The sequence below is a fragment of the Aegilops tauschii genome, chromosome 7, assembly GCF_002575655.3.
Source record: "Aegilops tauschii subsp. strangulata cultivar AL8/78 chromosome 7, Aet v6.0, whole genome shotgun sequence".
NCBI classification, from domain to species: domain Eukaryota; kingdom Viridiplantae; phylum Streptophyta; class Magnoliopsida; order Poales; family Poaceae; genus Aegilops; species Aegilops tauschii.
In genome coordinates, this window is record NC_053041.3 from 258,137,562 (window position 1) to 258,155,239 (window position 17,678).

General features: G+C 46.3%; 2 protein-coding genes across 2 annotated transcripts; both read left to right on the forward strand.

The window, feature by feature from the left end:
• Positions 1–675: 675 nt before the first annotated feature.
• LOC109784221 (PTI1-like tyrosine-protein kinase 3) lies at positions 676–4,903 on the forward strand. Its single transcript, XM_020342817.4, has 9 exons — positions 676–1,016; positions 1,103–1,233; positions 2,169–2,404; positions 2,504–2,630; positions 2,771–3,044; positions 3,297–3,429; positions 3,848–3,934; positions 4,379–4,567; positions 4,670–4,903. The coding sequence occupies exons 2-8, from the start codon at positions 1,146–1,148 to the stop codon at positions 4,517–4,519; spliced, it is 1,086 nt and encodes a 361-aa protein (XP_020198406.1). The 5' UTR covers positions 676–1,016; positions 1,103–1,145; the 3' UTR covers positions 4,520–4,567; positions 4,670–4,903.
• A 5,862-nt stretch (positions 4,904–10,765) lies between these two features.
• LOC109784222 (biotin synthase, mitochondrial) lies at positions 10,766–14,378 on the forward strand. Its single transcript, XM_020342818.4, has 6 exons — positions 10,766–11,223; positions 12,708–12,887; positions 13,037–13,143; positions 13,299–13,504; positions 13,616–13,755; positions 13,934–14,378. Exons 1-6 carry the CDS (start codon positions 11,020–11,022, stop codon positions 14,237–14,239), a joined length of 1,143 nt encoding a protein of 380 aa, XP_020198407.1. The 5' UTR covers positions 10,766–11,019; the 3' UTR covers positions 14,240–14,378.
• The last annotated feature ends 3,300 nt before the right edge of the window (positions 14,379–17,678 follow it).

The following is a 17,678-nucleotide window of genomic DNA, read 5'->3' on the forward strand; positions in this document are numbered from 1 at the left end:
GATCTCGGCCGTCAAAATATGTCAATCTAAAGACGCGATGTTTAACATGGCAAGTAATTATTTCTTAATAGCTATCCATATTTAGGTTCCATGGTTATCTTCCTCAATCTATCTGCTCTCTATGCAGAACGAGACTTTTTTTTTGCGAGAGTACGCACAAGACTACACTTAAATTAAAAAATATATAGGAGAATACTCTCATAGATCAAGAATATTTTTTTTATAGGATATAAGAATTGAATTTTTGATAATCATATTTTTATCCATCCAATGTGAAGATGGGTCTAAATCTTGTGATCATAAATTGTGGTTACTGGTTTAATGAATACTCGCTCCGTTCTAAAATTACTTGTGTTAAATTTGTCTAGATACGGATATACCTAACACTAGTATATCTAGATAAATGACAAGTAATTTGGGGCGTTGATAATATTTTTTATGATGATGTGGGTGGTGACTAATTCAGTTAGATGATTGTGTTGCCAAAGGACGGCGATCCCATTATTTGATTCCTACCCCCAACAAGAACACCGAAATTTTGTCTGGGAGCTGACTGTATACCAGTGGTATCTGGCCAAGTGCAGAATCAGCGCCAACCGCCACGCAACCAAATCCAAAGCCGAGACAATCAGTCGACAGCAATGATGAGCCAGTTAAATCAATTAAATGATGATCACCAAACACGTTAGGCAAAATCAATCCGGACGGCGGCGAGCTGGAAAGCAGGAGGAGCCGAGCTGGAATAAAATCGGCGGCGACCGACGACAGGAGGATTACAGACGGAAAACTCGTTTTGGCTTTAAAGAAATCCAAGCCGGTACTCCCTTGCCATCATCATCGACACCACCTCCCCCGTCCCGCTTCTCTTCCCTTCCCCGTCCCATTCCCTTTCCCTCTTCGCCGCCGTCCCAGACAGGCAGATAGCTCAGCTAAGGGGCTCTTCCTCTCCCCAAGACCATCCGCGCCCCCATCCTCCGTCTGGTTCTTGCTTCGCTGCGCCGCCGCCGGCAGCTGAGGTGAGGCTTCCCTGACCCCGTCATTCGTGTATGCCTCCGCCGTGTATTGGCCTGACCGTTTGTGCTGATGTCAAATCTGGTTCCAGGGACAAGAAGTGAGCAAAAGGAGAAGTCGATCGATTGGTCATTATGCGGCGGTGGTTTTGCTGCGCACATGTTGACACACCGTATCAGGAAAACGGGGATGAGTTTCCCAACAGTCCTGAACGGGCAAATGGTACGTTTGAGCATGCCCTGCTTCTAGAATCTGAACATATAAATGAGTTTCCGACAGACTGATACATCATGTTTCTACCCTTGTCCATGTTCAGTTGGCATTTTTTACACGACTAGTGCAAATGGCAGTTTGTACTATTAGGAATTGATAACAAAGGACTGCCCGTAATTCACCCCTGCTGGTTGATAGAGCTTTGTATTAGATGAGAGTACCATTTCCAGTGCAATGGGCATACTTGTCTCACTTGCAATCGGTTTTGGGGTTATTGACCAATTGGAACTTTATTTCCCTCCTACCATTATGATGGAAAAACCAGTTTTATTCAGTAACTCCCTCCGCCCCGAATTACTTGTCGCACAAATGGATAGAAATGGATGAATCTAGAACTAAAAATACGTTTAGACATTCATTTCTGCGACAAGTAATTCCGGACGGAGGGAGTATAATATAGCGATGCACAACTTTGTTGGGTACATGCATTGCTAGCTGTATATAGCAGATAGTTGACTGAAACAGCCAAACTGTACTGTCACATAGTCTAGACTAGTCTAACTAATACAATTATTCATTCATCAACGTCAAGTTTGAAGTTCCTTCCTCCGGGGCTATCTGTAACTACCAATTAGACCGTCTTTTTTGGTGACCAACATGACAGTCTATTTATTCGAGGTCTTCGAGGAAACTTGTCTGGTACAGCTGAACGGCATTGATCAGCTGATGGTTTTTGCTGATTCAGTTATTCAGTTGAACTATTGCAAAGTTCAGTTATCCTGTAGTTCATGATAGTTATGGAAGGAAGGAGTAGGTGATATCATATATCTTTTTGTCAAGCGTAGGTGATACTCCGTATCATATATCAACGCATTCTGCATAATATCTCTGCGTTCTATGTCTCTGCTGCTGACACCATATCCGTTTTAACATATGGGCTTCAGGTAATGGTTTTACTCAAGTTGGTGATCAGGGAAAAGCACCTCCCTCCATTGAAGTACCTGAATTGTCATTTGATGAACTGAAAGAAAAGACGGATGATTTTGGGTCAAAAGCTTTGGTTGGTGAGGGTTCATATGGAAGGGTGTATTATGCTGTTCTAGAGAACGGGACACATGTGGCTGTGAAAAAGCTTGATACTTCAGCTGACCCTGAACCTGACAATGAATTTATCGCACAGGTATGGTTGCCAGGTATATAGCTATCTGCATATGTATTCTAAGTTATCTACAAATTTTATTGACCAATTGTTATGGGCCTTTTCCTTCTTTGGATATAGGTCTCCGTTATTTCTAGATTAAAACATGAACATTTTGTTGACATGCTTGGGTACTGTCTGGAAGGAGATCAACGCTTACTGGCCTACGAATTTGCTACTATGGGTTCTCTGCATGATATTTTGCATGGTATTTATCTAGCATACACATAAGAGTTACCATTAAGCAAATTCAAGGTTTTATATATGTCCATTCCATGCATCCTGCCATCAAAGCTACACATATATAACATTGTGCGTATTCTTTTTGAAATTTTGCTCTTTCAACAGGGAGAAAGGGTGTTGCTGGTGCACAGCCTGGCCCAGCACTTGACTGGATGCAAAGGATCAACATTGCTGTTGATGCTGCAAAAGGGCTTGAGTATCTTCACGAGAAGGTCCAGCCTTCTGTAGTCCATCGGGACATACGGTCGAGCAATGTACTTTTATTTGAGGACTACAAAGCTAAAATTGCAGATTTCAACCTTTCAAATCAATCGCCAGATATGGCTGCTCGTCTACATTCTACTCGTGTGCTTGGAACCTTTGGATATCATGCTCCCGAGTAATTATTTCAACTCATATATCTGAAATATTTTCCATAGTTCTGTATAATATATTTTTGATTGTGGTCCTGAGTAATAATCTGCTGGGGGTTTCACCAAATCATCGCAGTAAGAAAGGATTCTAGTGAACTTCAGTTTTGTGTTTTGCAACTGAAGTTTCTTTAACACTTAATATTTAGGCACTGAATAGATATGGCAAACTATAGTATTCACCTGATTCCAACATATAAGAGGTGTCCTATGCCATGCAGGTATGCCATGACAGGCCAACTGACGCAAAAAAGTGATGTGTATAGCTTTGGCGTTGTTCTTTTGGAGCTCCTAACTGGAAGGAAACCAGTAGATCACACGATGCCAAGGGGACAGCAGAGTCTTGTTACATGGGTATGTATACATTCACTTCTTTTGTTCACCCTATTATTCAACAAGATTCTGCCTTCAAAGGGGAAGAGCTGTCATTTCTTTGTCTGTGGTGTTGTCCTGATGGGGTTCGATTTATAGAGGCTATAATAGACTTAATAAGGCTGAGGCTAACAGCCCCATTTTCACAGTACATAAGATGTAATGTTCAACTTCAAACCCCTTGTGTTTTCTGGCACTAGATGCAATAATGCATGCTTCTATAATTCCATATAACATATTTGTTCTGGATTATGCGTAAGCAGTTCTGTACATATCTGGATAACTTTGTTGTTTGGCACGTCAGTAAAGATTTTTGCAATTCTCTACCAGAAAAGGTAGCCGGATGTAGTAATTTCTAGGTTTAATTTATAGACTGATTTGTTATTCATCTTCAAACCAGGCAACACCAAGGCTTGGTGAGGACAAGGTAAAACAATGTATTGATCCAAGATTAAATGGAGAGTACCCTCCAAAAGGAGTTGCCAAGGTATATCTTCCTCCCTCCTCCCTAATGCATATGCCGATATGCGCTTGTGAAGCACCATTTTTAGTACACATCTATATGTGTATCATTTTGTGCTAAAAAGGAAAGTTATAGATGGCCAACAATTACAAAGCCACTCAAAATGGCTGCGACCTGATGAGAACAACACTATGTACATGCTTAATACATCCAAAGATGGTTTTATTTAGGAAGTGGATGGACGGGCATTTCTCAGCTTTGCTCAAATATTCTTAAAGTTACTTTGTGTTGCTAGGGAAAAACTGCATTGCTAGCTCTAGTTTTTCTTTCTTTTAGGAATGGATGGACATTTCTCAGCTTTTAACAATCTTCAAGTTGCTATGAATTGCTAGGGAAAATCTGCATTGCTTGAACTAGATTTGTGAAATTCTAGCATATCAACCGTTGTTTTATTTGCTATCTGTGCAGCTTGCGGCAGTGGCAGCTCTCTGTGTGCAATACGAGTCTGAGTTCAGACCCAGCATGAGCATTGTAGTCAAAGCATTGTCTCCCCTTATAAATAAACCACAGCAGCCACCGGGAGCTCCAGACACACCTTCAGATACTTGACAACATGTGCAATTCGAGATTCATGTAAAGTAATACCAATTTTCCTCGGTACGTCATTTTGATGCAACTTTTCCACCTGTTTATATGTTGTCTTGATCAGGTTGTATATCAGAGAAATATAATAACCCAATCTTATGGATCACCCTGTAGGTTGCCCTGGCAGGTACTGCTTGCCCATATTTCTTGTGGTCATCGAGGACTACTGCAGCTAATTGGTTTTTTTGTGTCCTTTTCACTCCTATACTTGTTTTGTTTGTTCTGTGTTCTGTGTTCTTCAGGCAGTACTTGATGCTTCCTTTCACCTTGTAATTGGGTTGCTCATACTTCGATCTCAGTGGTTAATAATGCCTTAATTCTTTGAGTTTGTATTCTAGTGTTTTAAAATGCCACAGGTGCTAATGCATGTTTGTTGAGTTTTTTTTAATAGAGTTTAGATTCTCTGCCCATGGAATGTTCACTTCAGTAAGCTTTTCTTGCCTATGTTAACTTATAATAACTAGTCTTAGTAGTCAGAATCCCGAAAAAAATAAGTCTTAGTAGTCAGAAATTTTTCTTGGTGAGAATTTGGTAAATTATTAGCAGGTTTGTTTCCAAAACACTGTACTTCCTTCAGGCATTGAATAGGCCTGCGCATCTCACGGCTGGTGTTGTTTTGGTCTGGTAATTTGTAGTTGCCTGCCATACACAGTTCTTTTTGCATGTTCTTTTTGCCTGATGGATTGTAAACATAGACGATCTGTCGCCAACATGTACTTCAGACGCGGTGAAAGTGAAAAACATGTACTCTGGTGCAATTTGTACTCCTCGTGAAGTGCAACATGTACTTCACGCACATGCAACGTATGCTCCATGTTGCTAACATATACTCTGCCTGGCACATCAGTCGCGCACTAGTGTATGTGTTGAGTGCGCATGGAAATAAAAACGCGAGGGTGGGGTGGGGGCAGGCACCGGGCTAGCGCGAGCGAACCAACCCGGCAGAGGGAGCCCTGCGCGTCAGCAGGCGCGACGCATGCCCCTCCTGTCGCAGCCGAACTAGCCCGGCGCGGGGCGAGGATGCCGACAGGCGGGTCCTGCCTCTCCTTCGTGCACGGGACAATGTGCAAGATGCCGCATGTGAGGCAGCCAAAATCACCCCATGATGGTGGCTCTGGCTGAGCACACGGTCCACCTGTCATGGACCCTTGAGATGGGCGCCCGGGTGCGTACTGTCCGGTAGGTCACACGACACGAAGAGCCCCCGAGAGGCCCCCACGGCACGCCATCGGGCAATGGACGGGGCAAAGGACAGTCTCGCCCGTGGAGGCGCCCAGGAGGCGGGCACTCCAGCATCTTTTACAAGAGTAATGATGCCCCAACGTCTCCAATAGGTACCCAATAATAAGGCACAACCAACTCCAGCATCTTTTATAAGAGTAATGATGCCCCAGCATCTCCAATAGGTACCTAATAATAAGGCACAACCACTTTTTGCGACAAAAAAGTGCTTTGCCTTGTATGCAAAAAGATTGCTTTTAATTTGCAGCACCACGAAAATAGGGCACCAAGTGTTACAAATATGCAACATCTGGGCGGCTGGAGTAAAACAAATGTGCAGCCGCACCACCACCGCGTCAACACCACCCAATCGGCTAAATCTGCACCCCGCCGGATGCCGCATCCGTCGCGGGATCTGTTTAGCATCTTCGTCGCCGCCCGCTGCGCCGATCAAATCCGCCACCATGCAACCTCCATTTCACCACACCACCTCCGCAGCGGCACGCTCGATTCGGTCATCGCCCGCCGCCACCCGTCGCCGCCCCACCTCCACGCCGTTGTCGTTTTGTCCTCGCCCTCATTGTCGCACCGTCGCCATACTCGCGACGCCTCAATGTCGCCGAAGCTCAAGTCAAGAGCAATACCAGCTTCAAGAGGGTGGCTCTGGCCACTGGTGTCGAGTTCCAATGCGACGACCGCCGCTACTGGCTCGACATGTTCAAGACGGCGGGCATCACGACGTGAGCCTACGAGATCGTCAGTTGGCGGTTCGGCCGGCCGCGAGAGGAGCTCAACTTCTTGGAGATCACAACCCGAGAGGATGCAGAGTTCATCGGTCCGCCAGTGAACATTATGCCGGTCAATGAGGAGGAGGAGGAGGAGAAGAGCAATGCGGAGTTCATCTACATTGTTCCCGGCGAGAATGATGTGGAGGCCATGGCGAGGTTCGCGAGGGAGAACTCGCAGTATGTCCAATACATGATGGAGTTCTTCTGGAAGCGAGACCACGAGATGAAGAAGGCGGTGAAGAAGGAGGACGAGGCTGGCCCATCGATGGTGATCAACCTTTCATCGAAGGAGGAGGAGTTCACCTCTGATCAAGAGGAGACCCTGGCCTATTGGAACTCGATCGACATCCACTATGTGTCAGACGAGTAGAGTAGTAGTGATCTTTTATGTTAGATCAAGTAGTATGGTGAACTTTTATGTTTAGGGTTTAAATCTATGCAATGTTTGGGTGTTTGTTTGAATTGATCTGTGCAATATGCTTTCAAAAAAATTAGGCCATCTATTGTAGTGGGAGGTCTTTAGTGTTGTAAAATGTTTCGGGTGTTGCAAATGCTTCAACCAACTTTTTCTTGGCCCTATTACAGGGGTCACCTATTGGAGATGCTTTTCTTCGAAAATGATCAAATCTATTACAAAAGTTCAGCGGAAGTACAACAAATTTCAAACATAATAGAAAAGAGAGCGAAGTGCATAGTAGGTCCTTGAACTATTTCAAAGGTATCATGTAGGTTCTCAAACAATGAAAACTGTCATCCAGGTCCTCGAACTACAGTAAGTGTGGCATGCTAGGTAAAATATGGTTCTCAGACTACTTTAGTGTTTCACTGATTTTGGACCTGAACGACACACTTATTGCACTTTGAGAACCCGAATAATGGTTTTCATAGTTCGAGGACCTACATGACACCCCTCAAATAGTTTGGGGACCTACAATGCACTTTGTTGGGAAACGTAGCATGCACTTTCAAAAACAATTATACGCTCACGCAAGATCTATCTAGGAGATGCATAACAACGAGAGGGGGAGAGTGTGTCCACGTACCCTCGTAGACCGAAAGCGGAAGCGTTTGACAACGCGGTTGATGTAGTTGAACTTCTTCTCGTTCCGACCGATCAAGCACCGAACGTACGGCACCTCCGAGTTCTAGACACGTTCAGCTTGATGACGTCCCTCGAACTCTTGATCCAGCAAAGTGTCGAGGGAGAGTTCCGTCAGCACGATGACGTGGTGACGGTGATGGTGAAGTGATCCGCGTAGGGCTTCGCCTAAGCACTACGTGAATATGACCGGAGGCGTAAACTATGGAGGGGGCGCCGCACACGGCTAACAACTGTTGATGTGTGTTCTAGCGGTGCCTCCCCACATATATATATATAGGTTGGAGGGGAGGATAGGCAGCCAAGGGGGCGTCCCAAGTAGGAGGAATCCTACTTGGGGTCCTCCCAATTCGGCCTCCCCCTTTCCTATTCCTATTCGGAGTAGGAAGGGAAGAGGGGAAGGGGGAATCCTATTCCTTTTTTCCTTTCCTCCTTCCCCTTTTCTACTCCAATTTTGCCAGCCCATATGTGGGGGGGGGGGGGGGGGCGCACCATCCCCCTTTGTGGCTGGTGCGTTTTCCCTCTTGGCCCATAAGGCCCATATCTTTTGCCGGGGGTGCCCGGAACCCCTTCCGGTGACCCAATATGTACCCGGTACCCTCCGGAACACTTCCGATGTCCGAATACCATCGTCCTATATATCAATTTTTATCTCCCAACCATTTCGAGACTCCTCGTCATGTCCATGATCTCATCCGGGACTCCGAACAACATTCGGTCACCAAATCACATAACTCATATAATACAAAATCCTAATCTCGATTCACGCCAACCCAAGAAGACACCTTCAGAGATACCTGTAGAGCATCTTTATAATCACACAGCTACGTTGTGACGTTTGATAGCACACAAGGCATTCCTCCGGTATCCGGTAGTTGCATGATCTCATAGTCAAAGGAATATGTATTTGACATACATGAAAGCAATAGCAATAAAACTGAACGATCAACATGCTAAGCTAACCGATGTGACTTATCCATCACATCATTCTCCTAATGATGTGATCCCATTATCAAATGGCAACTCATGTCCATGGTTAGGAAACCTTAACCATCTTTGATCAACGAGCTAGTCAAGTAGAGGCTCACTAGGGACTCAGTGTTTTGTCTATGTATTCACACATGTATTAAGGTTTCCGGTCAATACAATTCTAGCATGAATAATAAACATTTATTATGAATAAGGAAATATAATATAACAACTTTATTATTGCCTCTAGGGCATATTTCCTTCACACTTTACTCTAGAAAATACATCAAGATCCCGAGACCACCGAACGAACACCACTGCCACTAGAAATGAGTTGCCTCCGTGGCATTGTCAATACTGTCACCGCTTTCCTACCGGAGCCGGATTGATCTTGGTAGGACCAGTGCCCTAGAGCCGCAGTCGTCGCCATTGAGCTCTTGCATAGATCTGATCATCTGAAGCACCTGACACCAAATCTCGCCACATGATGAGAAACTCTAACTTCACTGCTCAGGAATCTACGCCAGAGCTCCTTCGACTATGTCCAGACGGACAAACTCGAGGTGAATCAAAGCCTGTAAGACAAATTTGAAGAAGAAGCATCGACATTCGCCCAAGTGCGGCACCTACCACAGCTTAAAATTGTAACTTGGTCTTGCTTTCCTCCCTCCTCCCGGGTCGCCCCGCTCACGCTCGGGAGGAAACCCTAGCCCCGCCGGCGGGGGTCCCCCGCCTTCTCCTCCTCCACCTCGCCATCGCCAGAGGGCGCGGCCAGGCGAAGCCTAGTCGGCGGCGGTGGGGAGATCTCACCCCTTCGCTCGACGGGCTCGGTACGGGCCTAGGCGGCTGGGCCAGGGTGTCGCGCTAGCGGCGGGCGCGGCAGCGCGGTGGCGTGGCGGGCGGCGTGCTGGAGGTGCGCGCCTGGGGGCCGGTTTTGTTTGCGGCTCTGCCAGATCTGGCCCTCCGGGTGGCGCGGGGCCGGGGCGGCGCTGGTCATGGGCGGCGACCCATGCCTCGTCTTCCGACTGGTGGGGTGGTACCGTGACTGTGGTGGTCGACCCTCTCTCGCCTGCTGCTCGGCTGGTGGTTGTGGCGGACGATGGCGGCCTGTTGGTGGACGTCGGCGGCTCGGTGGGTGCCGTTGGCCGGCCGGTGGTGGTGGGGCGCACCCAGGAGGGAGGCAGAGGCCTCCTGGTCCATGTCCCCGATGGCGCGATGCGGTGGCTGCGGCGAGGACGAGGCCACTGGCTACGGCAAGGACGAGGCCGGTACCTGCAGAGAGGTCGAGGCCCGCGGCTGCTAGCACCCCTCTCCCCTACCTGGATCTGGCCGGCTGGGTCGTCTTCCTGCCAAGGGTTCATTTTGGGGTGAAGGGAGTCCATTTTACCTCTCATCAGTCGGTTACGTCCATTAGCATCGTTTTGGTTGCGGAGGGGTCATGGATGTCGGGGCAGCGGCCTTGGTGATGGTAGTCACGCTACTTGTGGGCGAGGTGCGCGACTCAGGTGTGGGCTGGTTGCTATGGCCGCTTGGGGCGGCGTGGCGGCAGGTGCTTCGGCGAGCGGTGGCGTTTCAAAGGTGGAGCGTGCGTGCCAGGGGCGATCCCCTGCTCGGCTTCGGTCGGGCCGATGGTGGCGGCGTCCTTGGGCGTTGTCTCCTTCCTGAAGGCGTTGTCGTGGCTACTCTCCCCCTTCGAATGATCCAGGTGAAAGCCATGATCCTTTGGATCCGGCGGCGACGGTGCTCCAGTGTCGTTCCCCTTCTTGAAGGCGCCGTCTTGGAGGCCTACATTCGTCGAGCTCAGGCTCGTCTCTCCGTGACAGTTTGTCATGGCGGACTACTCCGACTACTTCAAGCTCTGTCCTTATTGCTCATTTGTTGTATGCTTGGAGTGTTGGGGCGTTATGGCTGTTCATGTACTTGCTGTATCCGACCTTGGGTGTGTTGTGTGGTGGTGTGGTGTGGTCTGGTGTGGTTTTCATTGTCTGTATCGGTGATCATTGCTTTATAATATAAATCGGGGGAAACCCTTTTTTGGTAAGCGCGACACCGCGAGGACTAAAAACCCTAACCTAAACTACTAGTCGGAGCGAAGGCATCAAAATTTCTCTCTTCATGACCGGCAGCCAGAGCGGTGGGCAAAGACGAAGCGAATTCATAGACTCACCGATGAAGTTTGGAGAGGAGAGTTTGCTCTAGCCGTGAGTTAGGGAAGGAAGTCGACATGCTCTTGAGCTAGTCATAGCTAAATGCGCTATGCTCGCGGGAACACGGTAAACAGCTAAAGGAGCAAAATCGCACTCTCGCTTTCCAACACAACTCCCTCGGCAGTATCGCCCAGTGTAGCAGCGGCTCCGTTCCGGCCAGCTTTGCTCGCCGAGCCGGCCATGATGTTGCTGCTCGCGCGCAGCCTCCGCTCCCGCGTCCGGCCCCCCCTCGCCTCCGCCGTTAGCGCCGCGCCCTTCTCATCGGTATCGGCGGCCGCGGCGGAGGCGGAGCGGGCGGTGCGGGACGGGCCCAGGAACGACTGGACCCGCCCCGAGATCCAGGCCATCTACGACTCCCCGCTCCTCGACCTCCTCTTCCACGGGGTACATACTCTCTCATCCCCCTTTTCCGTCTGCGTTCCGTTCCAAGTTGGGTAATGTCCCCAATTTCCTAGTGCTCTCGTGCTCTCGGCTCTCGGCTTAGATTTGCTGCCAAGGTTCTCCACTTGGGCTGCTTATCCTTTAGACGTTCGTGTTGCGAGTGACAGTGTGGCTCATTTTGGGGTTAGTTTGCTTGGAGGAGCTTGGGGAGTGCACGCAGAGGTATTGCCTATGGTGTAGTGACTCTTTCTGATTGGCAAACCATGATTATGAAATTTACTCTTATTGGGAGTAATATAGATACTATGCTAGAGGCTGCTAGCACCCGCTGGCCCATTTATTTAACACCCACATCCATGTCCAGCTAACACCACTTGGAATTATTAGTTAAATAGTGTTAATCTGCCACCGAACATTGCAGTCGGCATGGTGGAAATTAGCTTCAACCTTTTCACTTCGGAGCCTTTTAGTAGTGGAGAGTCCCCATCATTGACAGTGGTGTCAAGTCGAGTGGGATTTGATATTTGACATCCGATATTAGCATGCGAGATATTCTCGGTCATGACTGCTGAACAGTTAAAAGTGGCGATTGACACAAAGAACATTACTAAGTAGCATTGATAAAGTTTTTTTGGGGCCTTGTTAATGGTTTGGTGTTGCCAGTGGTAGGTGGCAACTTTCTTTCTCGTTATCTACCAGTTTCAGAATTCTACAACTTAATTCCCAGAGAAGAATTCAAATCGAATAGTGCATAACGTCTTCCTGGGAAATTTTGCCGTAAGGATAGTTCTGGCTTCCAGGAAATTATCTTCTCATTGGCGTGTTCATATGGATTGTAGATGTAAGGATAATTTTGTCATAAGGATAATCTATTTAGTTACTTTGTAAGGTGTATACTGTACTCAAGGACATTTAGGGAGTATAATCTGGAAATTTGCATCAAGGATTTTATGTACAGAGTGTTTGGATGCTTGGGATTCAAGACTATCGAAAGTATCATCTTTAGGAGGATTTATGTGGTGGGAATGGGTTTATGAGGTACCGAAGGTCATATGCTATGTACATGGAAATCTTTTTCATAAATCCTCAATTGTCCACTATTTGATTGTAGATGGAAATCAGTAACAAATTTAGCATGACTAATGCACAAGTCAAGGTGTTAGGTAATAACTACATTATTTATTTGATGTAAAACTGTAATGGTTCTGATCAACTTGGTGCGTCACAGCTTGTAAGCATTGTTTGCACCATATGAATTCGTAAGCTTGGTGCCTCTGTGTTGATTATATGTAGTTATGTACAAAAGAGACATGCAGGATGATCATTCCACTCATTCATTGTTCTGTTCAGCACATTCACCACATTTTCCTGTAATGTCATTTCATCCTAAGGAAGATTTATTAACTTTGTTTCTCGTAAAAGGGGGAAACAAAATCTTAGTTACCTTGTCTTCAAATTTAATCAGATAATACTGTCATCTTTTGTAGGCTCAGGTCCATAGGAATGTCCATAAATTTAGAGAAGTGCAGCAATGCACACTTCTTTCAATAAAAACTGGTGGGTGCAGTGAAGATTGTTCATACTGCCCACAGTCTTCAAGATACAGCACTGGATTGAAGGCCGAAAAATTAATGAAGAAAGATGCCGTCCTAGAAGCAGCAAAAAAGGTACTGTTCGTGTAACAATTTCCTTTGGGGGGGGGGGGGGGGGGGGTTAAGGATGACTGCACACTTCAGTTTATGGTTCATGGAAACATTGGCCGGCCCACATAGATACTTAATCGTCGTGTTCCTTCTTCTGTCCTATTACCTCTTAGGCAAAGGAGGCTGGGAGCACCCGATTTTGCATGGGAGCCGCATGGAGAGAGACAATTGGCAGGAAAACAAATTTCAACCAGATTCTTGAATATGTCAAGGACATAAGGTATTTATCGAAAAAGCTAACATGGTAGAATTAGTGTGTATAACATATTTTGATCACAATGCATAGCGTTTGAGGAAATATTAGGAAAAATGCAATTTTTCTTTATCATATTCTATTTTTAGAATGCAATATACATTTGATAAATATCTGTGCAGAGGTATGGGCATGGAGGTCTGTTGCACCCTGGGCATGCTAGAGAAACAACAAGCTGAAGAACTCAAGAAGGCTGGACTTACAGCTTATAATCATAACCTAGATACATCAAGAGAATATTACCCCAACATTATTTCTACAAGATCGTACGATGATAGATTACAGACTCTTCAGCATGTCCGTGAAGCTGGAATAAGCGTCTGCTCAGGTTATTGTGCTTAAATCACTGATAATTATAACTTCCATCGTGTGATTCCTATATATGTGTCTTTGCCTCTTTATTAATGAAATAACTTGATGTACTGTTTCCTGTTTGCAGGTGGAATTATTGGTCTTGGAGAGGCGGAGGAAGACCGTGTAGGGCTGTTGCATACACTGGCCACTTTGCCGACACACCCAGAGAGCGTTCCTATCAATGCATTGATTGCTGTCAAAGGCACGCCTCTTCAGGATCAGAAGGTATGTTACTGTTGATTATTTTCTTGTAGGTTAAGATGTCGAAAGTTATCGTAAAACAGGCTTGGATAACCTCAGTTGTCAATTGGGTACGATATACAGAATATAACCAGCTTCACGCTAAGATTATATGCTGATTTATTTGTAATAATTGCTTTTGCTAACTAATGCGCATTACCAGCCTGTAGAGATATGGGAAATGATCCGCATGATTGCCAGCGCACGGATTGTGATGCCAAAGGCAATGGTGAGACTTTCGGCAGGGAGAGTACGGTTCTCCATGCCAGAACAAGCTCTCTGCTTTCTCGCTGGGGCCAACTCGATCTTCGCCGGTGAAAAGCTCCTGACAACTGCGAACAATGACTTTGATGCGGACCAGGCAATGTTCAAGATCCTTGGCCTGATTCCCAAGGCTCCAAACTTCGGCGATGAAGAGGCCACGGTAGCAGCACCCATGGAGAGATGTGAGCAAGCCGCTTCGATGTAAAATGTCGGTATAGATTCTCGAGACCACATCCGGTGCAAAACTGGCACCATTATCTCCACCTAGAGCTTTGTACTGTAGAGATCATGATATTTCTTAGTAACTTCAGATTCATCGAAATAAAAATAGGGGGTTCTCTTCATCGCGTTCCTGGGACGTGGTCGTGCAATGTTATTTTCAGTCAGGTTGCTACATATATAATCTTGACGGTGCGGCACACGTAGAAGAGGGACATAGTTCAGGTTACAGAGCTTGTAGCACAAGATAAAGAAGAGAAAAAGAAGAATACAGAGAGACCACCATAGGGGTGGATATCAGTCATGATCCGTGTCTGGCTCATTTTCTCCAAGCATTTCAACCATTGAGAGCTACAGGCAGGGAGCTGGCGCTCTTGCTTGATCATCTACAAAATCGATCTTCGTGTTGAGTGGCGTCCTGAAAAACTCGACGGTTCCGTTCTTTCCAGTGTTCCAGCAAGCATAGATAGCTGCGGTCGTGCGCCTCCAGAGCCGTGGAAATTGTTTCCACCATTGCTCCGGCGACGCAGCCACGAGGGCCACAGCAGTGAACACATTCGAGTCTAGCCAGTCATTCATGAGGTGCCGGAAGCCACGGGCATAGGGACGGTTGAGCAAGAGGAGGCAGTTTCATGCTCCTGGTCGCATAAACGGCAAAGGGGCTCATGGGGAATACTACCTCGCTTGGCAAGATTATCACTTGTGAAGATCCTTTCATGAATCCAAAGCCGAAGAAAGAACTTGCATTTGGGCTGCACCTTTTTTTGAACTCCAAAGGATTGGGAAGTTTGCCCTGGAATAAGAACCAAAGAATTGTCGGAGATAGGCGGATTTATTAGTAGAGTAAATCATTGTTTCTCGAGAATTTGTTTCAGTGCCCAGGATCAGATGCACTCGAACTCCACGCCGTCAAGGTTTCTCGAGATATGTGATGTAATTCTCCATTTGTATCTGCTCCGTATGTTTATTTCAAATGAATTTGGCCCACAATATTCACTGGAGGTTGGTGCCATTCAAACTCTCAGGGCATACCCAAGAGACCGACGGCAATTTCCTGAGCCGGGATGTGCCGCTCACGCTGTAACTCGGCCTCAAACGGCCACGTATCTCCTAGCCCTTGGAAAGAATCAACATTCAAAGAAAACTTTGTGAAAAGAATAAGAAAATGCTACTGTTCATCAGCGGATGAAGCTGCGCGCGTCGACCGCCTTGGTAGTCGTCAGATTTGATTTTGATCTAATGGCGTGCAACCATCTTCAACCTTTGTAACTTGGCCCCAGTTGCAAAGCAAGCAGTGCAACAACGTGCTTGTTGCAAACGTTGTTTGTCACGTCCATTACGCAACTAGCCTTGTACGCGTGTCACATATCCCTCATGGGTCCCGTCCTCTACCTTATCTCCTACACAACAAATGTGAGCCACTCATTTTCATCTTCTCTTTTCAACGCATTCAACACACCACAAATCACGCTGGCCGTCGGCACCTACCTGCCGCGCCTGCCACGAATCGAGGCCTCCACCTCAGCGCGACCTCGACCACCTTCATTCACACCGGATGGCAGTCATGCCACCCCTGCTAGCCCCATGCCGGGGACCTACATGCTCCAGGCCGGCCACCAATAACGTTTGCATCCTCCAGTGCGCCTCCATGTCACGTCCAGCAAAAGGTCATATACGAGTTTCTGCTACGACGATATTGTTGCAAATTGCGACGGCGAACGACAAAAGGGATTTTGTTTTCTGCAACAAGTCTCTTGTTGCAGAGGGACGAGTGCAACACTACGTTTGTTGCAAAGGGGTCAACAACGAAGTTTTTCTTTCTGCGGCAAGGGCTTTGTTTCTGAAACATAGGCCTTGTTCCAAAGAGAAAACCGTTCAGCGTTTGCAAAGTGACGAGTTCAACACGAGCCTTGTTGCAAAGGCTGGCGCACACTCACGGGGAGAAGATCAAATGGCTGCCGAGCTCATCATCCAACGACTACCGAGGTGGCGGATCTTTTCTAAACATCACCCGGCCGGTGCGTAGCACGCCCCTTGTGAAAACCACCTTTGAAAGGTTAAAAAAACTGGAAAAAATTACAAGATATTAAGAGGGTCATGCTCTATTGCTATGCAAAAATTAAAGTTTAGACACATTACAGGATGCAAACTATGAAAACAAGATACCAAATTCATCAATGGATAGTATGAAACACAGTAACGGATGCGAGCTATGAAAAAAAATCAACTTGGAATTTCGCATGGAATAGAACATCACCTTAACATCCCTTTTTTTTTAAAAAAAATCGAAACTTCAAAACATCATTTCCGCGTGGTTTCCATGTGTTATTCTTTCTAGCCCATGACATCAACTAGCTCCTTCGTGATCTAAACAGAATGCAAAAGAACTGGCTCCTTCGTTTTAGGTCTTTCTGTCGATCCGCTATCTCCCCCAGTCTCACTCCACACCACATCGACCCCACGATGTCAGCATCCGGGCCATCTTCTAATGCTTCCCAAAACCAGGAGCTCCTCTTCCTAATTCCATTGCCTTTCTGCGGTGACGACCTCATGACCGCCACCGCTCGCAAGGGATTGCAACCCGGCTACAGATTCTACAAGTGCACCCACTACGATGGACTGACCTACACAAAATTTTGCCCCATGCATTCCCTTAACCATGTCTTCTAACTTGTGCCAATTATATTTGTGTTTTTTGTTGCCTGTGAATCCAGTCCCTGCATGTCCTTTCTTTGAGTTATATGATGTATATGTTGGAAGAATCAACCCACACCAGAAGCAGAACCAAGCTGCACAATAGCAAAGAAAATACAAAATGATAAACCAAAACGAATTAGCCAATTCCTTTTGCTTGGGAAACATGGCAAAATTAGAGTGTGTTTTCAATCCAGTCTTAAAGGGTTGAACTTTATTATCCTTGATCCTTAGGCTCACTATCCCGAGATCTTGTTTTAGAAGGACTTTCCACGCATTGATACTTGGTGCAATGTTTCTAAGGATCTTACTATTTATTTGCATCCAATGTTCCAACAACCCATGATCAAAATATCAAGAGCAATATCAGAAAATAGACGGACGGCTGGATGTCTAGGAGGACATAAGTGCTTCCTCTCCTATTATGAATTGAATCCCAACAACTCAGGCAAAAGGGCAGTTTCAAAATAAGTGCAAGGAAGTCTACACACACTGAGCGCAAAGAACATAAAATTGGAGCTGGAAGTATTTCCTTTGGGGCAGATTCCTAGTGTTCAATCTATCATGCAACAACAATTAGAAGAAAACCTTATATCTTAGAATAACAATAATTTCTAAGACAAATTTGAGAATAGGATGAGCAAGGCAGATATTCTCAAAGACGTATACATCTTGGTGGCAGAAAAGATTGGAGAATTCCAGGAGTATAGCCATTTGTCCTTATCCTTAGA